We start from the raw sequence: 12,172 nt of genomic DNA, 5'->3' as shown, positions 1-12,172 counted from the left end.
AGAGAATAAATTTCCTTTCTAACAGGTCACTTAATGATTCTAGTTTATAGATAGGTTGTAATTTATGATTCAATCAAATAAAATATGAATTTTCCATATTCTTAACATCGATGCCTTCTGTATTCAATGTCCTTTTCAGTAAGATGTTGCTAAAATTTCTATTTTAATGTGAAACCCCACCACCATTTTCAAACCTGTCGCCACGCCTTATCCATTAATTTCCCCTTTTGAAGCATTCAATAAATTAACAAAGAAACTGGCGTATATACATACAATTTATTTGTTTTGAGTTGTTCAGAATGAGAAGAACTCCATCATGCACTTCAGATGGTCTGAAGAAAGGAGCCTGGACTCCTGAAGAAGACCAGAAGCTCATTTCTTACGTTCAGAAACATGGCGAGGGTGGCTGGCGTTCCCTGCCCCAGAACGCTGGTAATTCATCACATCTTCTTTATTATTTGGAATCAAGTGGGAAGTGCAAGTGATGATATAATGTTAGTTTTGCAGGTCTTCAAAGATGTGGGAAGAGCTGTAGATTTAGATGGACTAATTATCTAAAACCTGGAATTAAGAGAGGAGACTTCACGCCTGAGGAAGATGAAACCATTATTAAACTTCATGCTCAATTAGGCAACAGGTTAGCTCACTGTACAGCTACAACTTGCTTTTAAATCAATTCATTGTACTCAATCACACGTATGTATTTATATTTGGGTTAACTACATGATTATTCATTTATGTTTGTGTTTTGTCCAGTTTCTTTTATTGATTTCAAAAAACATAATATAGTGTCATTTTAGGTTTTTCCTCAATTAAGATATGATCACTTTCAATTTTATTTAATTAAGATATGATCACCACATGTTAACAACCGTTAATAGTTAATGTTAACAACCATTGATAGTTAACAAATTAGATAATGTGATATTTTGGTATAATTACACATTTAGTCACTATTATTTGTATATTCTCTCAATTTAGTCTTACTTTTAATAAATTAAAATAAATTTAATACTCCAGTCATTGGTGCCATGTGTCATTATTTTGTTGGAGGACTAACTTCAAATACATTAACTTAAAACAAATATATTAAAATTAAAATTAGTCCTCCAACTGAATGGTTGCACATGGCATGACAAATAGTACCAGTCACACGTGACATCATTCGATTGAAATATTAAATTTATTTTAATTTATTAAATGTAAGACTAAACTAAAAGAATGTGTAAATAACAAGGACCAAAAATGTGATTATACTAAAATATTTAACGATAGTTAACTCGAAGTGATCATAAATTAATTATATAAAATCTAAAATAACCATAGATTAAATTAAGAAAAAGGAAAAGTGAATAAAATACAAATATAAGTGATAAATCATATAGTTAAACCTTTATAATTTTATTTTTCATGAAGGTGGGCAACAATAGCCCAGCACTTTCCAAGGAGAACAGATCAGGAAATTAAAAACTATTGGCACGCTCATCTCAAGAAACGCTTACCTAAAACACGTATAGATCCGACTATGACAACAGGCGGCAGCTCATCCAGCAGTACTACCGTCACTGCCGGCGGTACCAAGACGGACACAGAATGTGCTAAACAACAACCATCCGAACCCAAAACGCAACGCTCCGCTACGGCATTGCTACTCAATAAGTTAGCCACTAGGGTAACCCAATGTGTCGGCCCTCCACGTCCATTCAACGGTAACGGTACCTTTTTCCACCTCTTTCCAGGTTGTACGGCACCACAATCATCAGATAATAATAATATCACTGATTCGCTCACAACACCGGAATCTGGAAATGCCAATGATGAAGGTGTTTTAAACGACATTATGGCTTGCGAATTTTCTTCATTGAGTTGCTTTGATGAGCTTAATAATTGGCAAAACAACAACGAAAGCGTTGTACCAGGAGCAATCCAAGTTGCTAATCATACTGATTCTACAACTGTTAACTACCATGAAGGACTTTGGGATGACGATGCAATTGATGATCATATGATCTTTGATACCGTGAGATCTCTGGGATTTTATGACTCTAACCTATTTAGTTCAAGTGATGATAGTCCTTGAAATGTATATTCAGAGTATGAAAGGGGGAAATAATCTTTCTAGCTTTCTGCATATTATGCAATTATTTGCAGAACTTTAATTTGAAAGATTCAATAAATAACAATTTCATTTAGAACAGTATGTTTCTTTTTTGTTTTTGGAGATGCTACTTGCGATGAAAAATTGGTTTTTTACTCATAATCAATGTTACACACCTAAAACTGATTTAAAATTTAAGAAAGTGATTTTCAACTTAACATCAGAAAGTTCAAAATTTTAGTTTTTGCTGTAAAAAGTTATTTTTGGATGAAATTATTTTTATCTTTAATTATTTAATTTTAATTTACAACCTAAGCTGACCCTATTCCAATATGTAATGGGGTATGGGGAGGTAGGGTAGTAGGCTGTCCCCCAACGCTAGATTGAGAGCAACTTTCGTGGAAGACTTCCGGCAATTATACCCACCGTGAGACTCGATCCCACGACCACAAGGTTAAGAGCCTTGTGCTCTACCAACTGAGCTGGACGGGCAATTATGAATTTACACATAGCATCTACAATGAATATCTTATCTTTTCAAAACCACATTTTAACAACAATCTCAAACAATTAAAATTTAAGTTATACTTCTAAAAAAGATTATTAAAAGTACTCTTTTATAGTACTTTTCAAATCAATATTTCAAAAGCAATACTAAAATAGCCTTTAACGTTAAGCAGCTAACTCATGTCATTCAGATTAATAATTGGAATAATATCACACTTGGTAAATGTAATTTAAAAAATATGATTCATGTACTTTAAAAATGTCAAATGTAATACTTGTACTTTGATAAAAACATCGAATATTGTATTTTTAACTTGATAAAATGTTTAATGTAGTTCTTGTACTTTTCAAATGCCTAATGCGGTACCTATATTTTGTAAAAAAAAATGTTCAGGCATCTAAACTATGATTTTTTGTATTATTGTTACACCTGGATTAATATCATTATTAGATGTCATTCATGAACCATTATTTTGTATATTATTATAGTGCATGTGTTAATACTATTAGTAAGTGTCAAGTTATATATATATATATATATATATATATATATATATATATATATATATCAGATTAGATATTTTAAAAGCAGGATGAGTTTAGAGAGAATGTTGCATACGAAAACATAGATTAATGTGACACACTATTACACACTACAAACTAAATTGTGCATGTTAAATAAATATTAAAAAGTTCTAATGACCTACACAATAAATCATTTATTATAATTTAATTTTAATTTTAGTAGAAGTATATTAAATCATTTTTATTAAAAAAACATAATTAATATAATAATTTTTATTTGTTTAGGTTTGAAACATCTAATTTATATAAGTTTGCAATTGCATCCCAGCATCCATCAAAATCAACAGCCAGCGACCGCCATTCATCGCCGGAAAACTAAGTACTTAACGTAAACCAACTAAATCGATGAAGCTACATTTAAACCCAACCCATATTCTTTAGCAACTGAATCCCGTTACCCACTTTCTGAAACAACATTGTATCCATCGTTCTGTCTTACGATCAAGAAAAGTTTACACGGATCCACGGGTCGTCCATCTGCAAGCAATGGAGGAGGAGGCCAAAATTAACCTTGGGCACAAATCTTTTTCAAAAACAACCCAAGAAACTTGTTAAGCCATAACCTAAGTTTATCAGTTTCAGATTTCAAAAACAACCCTTCAGAAAAGGGCTCGAGCTTTTCTAGGGATTTAGCGCAATCTAATGAAGACCTATAGGCAACTCTCACCAACCACCTTGCCATGGATTTTGAATTCAAAACCTAGAACCAAATAGTTCTCCGGTTTCCTCTTGATACAGCTCTCCAGCGGAAGTGTTTGTTGAAGAGTACGGTTTTTCGGCTATGAACAGTAGTCGCCAACGGATGGTATTGATGGTTGCTGGGACGCAATTGCAAACTTATATAAATTAGGTGTTTCAAACCTAGACAAATAAAACTTACTATATTAATTATAGAGTTAATGGCATTACATGTCCTCTAAGTATGACCCTCATTTTAAATTGGTCTCTAAACTTTCAAATGTTCCAATTTCATCCCTAAACCATGACTATCGTTTTGCACCTTAAACTTTTGAACATTTCAATTTCATCCTTAAACTATGACTTTCATTCTAAATTGGTCCCTAAAGGTTTTGAACATTTCAATTTCATCTCAAACTATATACATATACTAATCAAATTATTTATTAATACAATCGTTAGGTCGAGTTACATAATTATATGTTTGAATTTTTTTATGTTAAACCATGGATGAAACTAATTACATATTTATATGAATTTGGGGTTGAAATTGGAATATTTAAAAGTTTGGGATCTAATTTAGAAAGAGGGTCATAGTTTAGGGATGAAATTAGAAATTTTAATTGTTTTAGGACTTATTTAGAATGAGAGTGGATGAAATTGAAATATTTAAAAAATTAAAGATTAATTTAAAATGAAGATTATGGTTTGGAGACATATGATGCAATAAACTCTTAATCATAATTTTTAATAAAAATGATTTAATTATGTTTCGATTAAAATTAAAATTAGATTATAATAAAGATTAATCGTGAATAAATCATTATAACTTTTAATAGTTATTTAATAAAGACAATTTAATTTATGGTATATATTAGTGTATCACATTAATAATGTATTTTAGTTTACGATGTCCATCATAGAATTTTTCTTCACAAAGTATAAGTATAACATTAGACATTTTAAAAGTATGTAAATCATATTAAACGATTTTATATAAATTATCAAAGTATATATTTTGTTGCTTGCTAATAAATTTTGACAATAATGTTAAGATACAATATATTTTAAAAAATATTAATTATTTTAATTATTAAAAAATAGAAAAATAATTATAACTTAAATATAAAATAACAAACTTCAAACATATAAAAAAGCTGCTGGGCCTTGGATTTTAAGAGAAAAAGAATGTTTAAGATATGATATTTTGGATGTGGTGTCAATTTTCAATTATTTTTTGTTTTGAATCAAATGAAGTTCATATTGTAATGAACTCTTCATTTATCGGCGCGCAAGTGGCGTGGATATGCTCTGCTAAAATGGGTATAGGAGTTGTAACAATAAAATGTAGGGTAAAATATATAATTGGTCCTCTGATTATGTGGTGTTATTTTGTTAAGTCTTTCAACTATTAATAATTATAAAATAGTCATATGATTATAGCGTATTGTTTTATTGAGTCTCTGACTATTACAAGTTACAAATTAGTCATTTGAATATTCATATGTTCTAACATGTCATTTTCCGTTAAAAATTTGACGGTCGTTTGAGTTAGACGTTAATCTACTCATTAGGATATGGTAAAATATGATTCTAGAACTGTTTGAATTGTCTTTTATGGACATCATTAAAATATGATTCTATCATATCTCAGTTAGTAGGTTAACGTCTGACTCAGTCGAGTGTCAATTTTAACATAAAAGTACGAGCTTAGAATATATAAATAGTTAGATGGTCATTTTGTAACTTTCAATAATCGTGAGACTCAACAAAACAGTATCCTACAATCGAGAGATCATTTTTAACTTTTAATAGTTGAAGAACTTAACAAAGTAATATCTTATAATCTATGGATGATTTGTATATTTTATCCTAAATTAAAATATAAAGTATTTTATGTAATATTCATACTTAAATTTAAATAAAAATATTGTATTTTATTATTGAAAAATTGATGCATACGAATAAAATTTTGTCTTCTACCACTCCCAACTGGGATATATTTTGACAAGCGGCATCATATTTATACACTAAACCATGTTTCTTTTGTCTTGTCTAAGACCTACTCGGATAAGGTAGGCTTTCTGCATTTACATATATGGCAACATTTTTTTAAAATAATGTATCATGTATGCATTTCTTTTATATTTATTTATTAAAATATTTAGGGTAAACTAATGTAAAAAAATAAGGTAAATTATGTATTTAGTTATCTGATTATTTCTTTAAATCATATATAAATTTACGTTTTTGTTTTATTTTAGTTATCTGCAAGTAAAAACTAAATAAAATTATTGACATGATATTTTTATTTTTTTCAATTATGATATAACATTAACTTATGATGAAACACCATCGTCACTATTTACTTTTTAACAACAGATGAAATAAATACATAATTTATCTTAATATTTAATAATCCTCAATTTTAATTTATATGATTTTTTCAAAATGCATAATATTAATAGTTTATATATTATATTTATGATCATATTTTATAAAAATAAAAATTTATTATTCGTTATATAATCATGAATGTGTTGAAAAAATTAATGTCAAGATGGGGTGAAAAAAAGTTATTTTTTAAATTAAGGTGGTGTGAACAATAGGTGAGAAAAGACGCATAAATCATTAGAATTTTTGAAAAAACGTCGGAAAGACGCCATACTTTTCTTAAACTACATATAGTGTAAAGATAAACCTTAATATCATATCAACTTAGAAGATATTATATTTTTCTGGTGTCTTTCCAAAGACATCAAACGATCTAAGTGTCTTTTTCTATGTATTATCCATATCACTCTAATTGAAAAAATAATTATATTTCATCCCATATCAACCATTAATCTTTTTTCATCTCATTATTTAAGAGAATTTATCATGACGATGGAATCTTTAATTCTAATAAAAATATTAAAGTTTATCATGTGTCATATTAATTTACTATTATTTTTATATAACGATTTCTTAACATTATTTATAAAATTTAATATGTAATAATTAATATACTAAAAATACGAAAACAATCCTTTATTAAATATATTATATAATAACTGATAAGGGTTGGTTCAAGTGGTAAGCTGTTTGATATCGCTTAAGTATGTCTTGAGTTCGAGTCTTTGTATATATAGAAAATTTCCGTTGGGAAACTCACCCACCAAAGTCAGGTTTGCGACGCAGATTGATCTGAATTATTCAAGATAAAACCCTTGTCGACACCGTTCTTCGCCCGGGCGAAGAAAGAACGATACTAACTCGGGGGTTTTCTCTTTGAATTTTTTTTTTCAAAATGTGAGGAGTTGTCACCAATCATTTAAGGTGCGATTGGGACACCACAAAAACTGAGTGATTTTAATAGAACATTTTATTTTTACCAAAATATAGAGTTTTAAGGTCTCTGAAAATCCAGAAATCGGGTTTGGGAGTCAGTTACGCGTGGGGAAGGATTTGCACCCCCACAAGCACTCAAAAATTGGTACCTAATTGATTACCCTATATTTAAAATTGGAAATTTTGAGTTTGATCTTTATTTAATTTGAAAATCATTACGGATGCAAAAAGTTGAAAGGGTATTTGTTTATTAAGGCCGATAGCATTCGCCACCTAGCATGAATGTGGGAGATCAACTATTGCGCCTAATAACAAGATATTGCCTTAATTTTAGAAAATCATGATTCAATTTTTGAAAAGGATGTCGACCTATTTCGAGAATCACCAGTAGTCACCCCAGAGCATACTTGCGGGAGATATACCATTAATTCCCTAATAAGTGAACATTGCCTTAGGTTTAAAAATAAAATGAATTCAAACAAACTTTTATTCGTCCTAATTATGCTAAGGGTAAATTAAGGCTTTTTCTAGCTTAAAGTGTCAAATTGTGAAAATTAAAGGACCTAAAGGCACAAACCTAGAAGTGTAGGTTCTAATATTAACCCTATTTGATTTTAGACCAATTATTGAATTGAATAAACGAGGTGGCCTCTTGGGCATTTACGCAAGGGCCAACTCGGATTATTTCCTAAATTAAGGGGAATGTATTGAAATCTAGCTAAAAGTGGAGGCTCTATTTAACCTATTTAATTATGTCAATCTTAAAGGTTTAATTGAAGTTCGGGGATTAAAGATCTAAAATGTCGAGTTCTAAAAGACTAAAAGTTTAAGGACCTAAATCAATAATTTCTAAAGTTGAGGACTAATTAATAAACAGGAAAAACTTAATTATAATCTAAATTAATCTATTAAAAGGGAATTAAACCTAAAGTTTATTTTTTTAGAAAATATTACTTATTAATAATTTTTAAAAGTCGAGCAATCGATTCGAGTAATTGGAAATTTTATGCGAAAACTTGTCTCGAATTGTTCTCTAATTAATAAATAATGTGTCGTCTTAATTTCTAAGTCCGATTCGAATGTTAACATAATCTAAGAACTGAGTCTAAAGGTTTACTATGAGATAATCAAAAAAATTAATAAACCTAATTTAAAAAAAATAAAATAACAAATAATAAAAAATAGTAAAAACATAAAATAAAAATAAAATACACATAAAAACAAGGACCCAATTACATAAATATTAAATTACCAAGCTCAAAACAAATAAATTAGACATGCAACGAGGGCTAAATTAAAATAAATCAAAATTTGAACGCTAAATCGAAACAAAATAAAAATAAATATATTAGGGACCAAAATACAAAAAACACGCCGAGGGACCTAATGGCAATTATTCATTTCATTTAAGCTTAAAAATAATCTATTTAAATAAAAAGAAAAAATTACAAAATCAATCCACATGCATTTTAAAAAAAATTAAAAGGTCACTATACATGACTAAAATGCAAAAACACGGTTAACATACTGGGACCAAACAACAATTTTACCAAAATATATAAAATTAGGCAAGTAAAAGGGAAAATTACAATTTCAAACCCTTCAGGACCATAATGCAAAACGTGCTAAGATCTCGGGGATCAAAAAGTAAATATACCAAAAAAATAGTATAAACAGAATTGGGAAAATTATAAAACGGTCCCTGATAGGTGACCACTTTAGAAAACGGTCCCCTACCGACCATCCCGAATCCCTTCCGGCCGCCGCTCTAGCCGCCACACACGGCGGTCAGAAAACCCAAAATGTCCCAAAGGCTAAAAAAATGAGATCTATCCACCTAGGGCTTTTTAGGGGCTAAAAACACCAAAATCAATCTCCAAATCGAGGGCAGATCCCTCAACTTTTCGGCTCCCCGCACCCCGACGACCAAGGTAAGCCTCGATCTACTATTTTTTTTTATTTTCTTTTCGTTTGTTTACTGTAAAATGACCTTGATTGTTGTTATTGTTTAGAAAACTGAAATATGTATATTTTTGCGTTTAATGCTACTCGAAAAAAGAAAAAAAAACTTTCACTTGTTTTGAACTAAATAGGAATTTTTATGCGTTTATTCGGATATATTGTTTTTTAAGACTAAAAAGTTCTTTTTTATTATTCAAAAACTAGAAAACAATTTCACTGATATTCAAAACTTAACAAAAGAAACTAAAAGGAATTTATTGTTCGAAATAAAAAATAAAAAATAACCTTTTAATCTTTGTTTATTGCTTCTGAGTCTATTCAGAACTGAGAGACCTTTTTTACATATTTTTGTTTCGGTTTTATACCCATTACAAGGAAAATGAAATGATTCCTATTTTTGTTGTCTTCCCCGTTGCTTTCTGCAGGTGGTGGAGAGTGGAGTGTTGGGGTAGTATTCCACTGTTTGGTAAAGAGAGCGGCGACTGCTCATTGAGACAGTAGCTGATAGGGGATTGGGGCGGCTACAGTTGATTGGTGGTTTAGGTGGCTTGGTTTGGACCTCGAGTCGGGTCCTAGCTTAGGTTTTGGGTCGGGTTTTAGGTTTAGGTTGGGTTATGGTTATTTGATTGGGCTTGAAGCCTGTAAATGGGGTGGCCTTGTAATATATGTATTAGTTTGGAGAAAAAATGGTGATTATAACCCTTAAAGTGGGAAAAATTATATAATATTTATGGGTACATTCAACATGTTACATGTAGTTATTTACATTTCATATATGTCTAAGTTAAAAATAAAATATTGCAATAATAAAAAGCAGAGGAGATGAGAATATGGAGAGGAATCAATATTATTTCTTTTAATATGAATGGTATTATTGTTATACAATATATTTTTTTTTATTTTTTATTGGTAAATGTAAAGAGTAGATATTAGATAGAAATTTAATTCTAATAGATATTAAAGTTTTATTTGATATATAATGTTCTAATATAATCATCACCCACATAAGTAAATATTCATAACATTTTTCCTTAGATGTCCATGAAAACATTGTGTCTCGTTAAAACCTAACTAAATAAAATCTTGTAAGAAAAAATCTTAGTGAACCAAACAAATACAAATATATTTAATTCGCGTAGCATGTCTCATCATAAATCTTACCAAGAAAACCTATTAAAATAAAATATTGATTAATAGAAAAGAGTATTACTCCCCTAATGAAAAAATTATTAGATGGACCCGACTAATCATATCATCTGTAGTCTCAACCAATAATATTTTTTTCATCTCATTTTTAAGGTGAATCTCCATCTCTTTCCTTTGTGTAAACAGGTGTGAACAATTATTTGAAATTTATTTTAAAATTAATAGATATAATTCCCTAAAACCATGGATGATATGGTGATTTGAATCCATAAATTAATTTCTCCCCCTAACGACGACATCACATAAACTCCTCAGTAAAACAAATTTAAATATATTAAACATATAACTCTTGAGTTACTCGATCATCTGGTAACCATCATCGAATCATGAGAGATTTCTCAATTCTTTGACAATTATATTCAACCATTCTATAAGCTTTACTGGGACATTTATATTCGTAGTCATTTAAATTAAAATCTTTTTACATATATAATCATTTATCGTACTAGTGCAAATGAAAATTGAAGGTTAACATACACATCCTTTCCTACGAAATCATGGCCTTCTACTCATTTTAGGCATACTATCGTGTCATCTACTCATAAAGCTCATGTAAATTCTTGTTAAGAAACCACAAAAACATATTTGCATTTAACCACACTCACCTTACTTGCCTAGCACTATGTAACATTAACATACATCATTCGCTTTACACAAAATCATCAATAGGCACACAATACATTATTTGTATAAATCCAATTGGTACGTGTTTTTCTTTTAAATGAAAAACATGATTTTCGAACTTTAAAATTATGAGGCAGAAAGTGAAAAAAATAAGAGAAACTGGGCAAACTTTAAATAACTGTTTTGATTTTCAAAGTTTTAAATGGTTTGGATTGAGAGAAAATAATGAAATTCTGAGCAACAATGAAATGAGAAAGGAGCTTGGAGTCTACACGAATAACTTCGGTTATTCATCGAGAAAGAAAAACTTCAAATCTTTGTGTTCTCAAAATTAAAATAGTATATGTTCATGATCTTTTTTAATCATTAATAACACCTACATCCTTCATACATATATACTTGAATTAGGATCTCAAAGAAGAACAATACTTTCCTTAATCACTGAGATCACTTAATGGGTTCATATTTATTTTATTTTGAATATATTATTTTTCTCTTTTGTTAGCTCTAATAATTAATATATACCAATTTAACTTTTCCTGAACTTAATCTTTTAATTTTAACTTCTAAACTCCTAGTTCTATTTGGGAATGTGACAGCTTCACTCCCTTTAAAAGAATTTCATCTTTAAAATTTATTTACTCCATATAAATACTATATTGTATTGCTATACCTTTCTCAAATTCTCATGTGACTTCATCTGTGTTTTGGATTTTTCATGTACTATTGTCATTTAAATTTAGCAAAAAAATGTTGCAGAAATAAAATATGTTCAACGATATGATCTATACAAATATTATATGAGAGGTGAGTTAGTTTTCTGAATGAATATAAAGATAAAATGTGAGTAATGAAAATCATAGATGACATTATCTCAATATTAAATTAGTAATTTAAGAAGGAAATAATTGAATACAATTTTTTTCGTTTTCTCTGATTTCATGTGAAACCACTAAAATTATAATATTATTTAAATATATAATTAAATTATTGATTAACTGATTTTTAATCCAATTGAAAATTTGTTAAAAATATACTTTTATAATTTATAACTGTGAATTAATATTATTATATTTTATAGCCAACTGTGATAAGATAATCATGGATTACAATAATCTTGATTTTCTAAAAATACCAAAACAACGCAGTTCACGGAATTTATTATTATGTTCATGAAGCAGT

At 29.0% G+C, this 12,172-nt stretch overlaps 1 protein-coding gene across 1 annotated transcript; it reads left to right on the top strand.

Annotated features, from left to right (window-relative positions):
* Nucleotides 1-278: 278 nt before the first annotated feature.
* Nucleotides 279-2,080, top strand: LOC120115739 (myb-related protein 305-like). The gene is made up of 3 exons (XM_039136355.1): nt 279-432; nt 508-637; nt 1,417-2,080. The coding sequence occupies exons 1-3, from the start codon at nt 300-302 to the stop codon at nt 2,078-2,080; spliced, it is 927 nt and encodes a 308-aa protein (XP_038992286.1). The 5' UTR covers nt 279-299.
* The last annotated feature ends 10,092 nt before the right edge of the window (nt 2,081-12,172 follow it).

The sequence above is a fragment of the Hibiscus syriacus genome, unplaced genomic scaffold (assembly GCF_006381635.1).
Source record: "Hibiscus syriacus cultivar Baekdansim isolate YM2019G1 unplaced genomic scaffold, ASM638163v2 tig00110271_pilon, whole genome shotgun sequence".
Classification (NCBI taxonomy): domain Eukaryota; kingdom Viridiplantae; phylum Streptophyta; class Magnoliopsida; order Malvales; family Malvaceae; genus Hibiscus; species Hibiscus syriacus.
Note: the sequence above shows the minus strand (reverse complement) of the source record. Positions and strands in the feature narration are given on the sequence as shown.

What these genes read in the sequence shown, in the direction of transcription:
- LOC120115739 (XM_039136355.1), top strand. Translation starts at nt 300, where the DNA reads ATGAGAAGAACTCCATCATGCACTTCAGATGGTCTGAAGAAAGGAGCC. An exon ending in TTCCCTGCCCCAGAACGCTG is followed by an intron (nt 433 to 507) that starts GTAATTCATCAC and finishes TTAGTTTTGCAG; the next exon opens with GTCTTCAAAGATGTGGGAAG. An exon ending in CATGCTCAATTAGGCAACAG is followed by an intron (nt 638 to 1,416) that starts GTTAGCTCACTG and finishes TTTTTCATGAAG; the next exon opens with GTGGGCAACAATAGCCCAGC.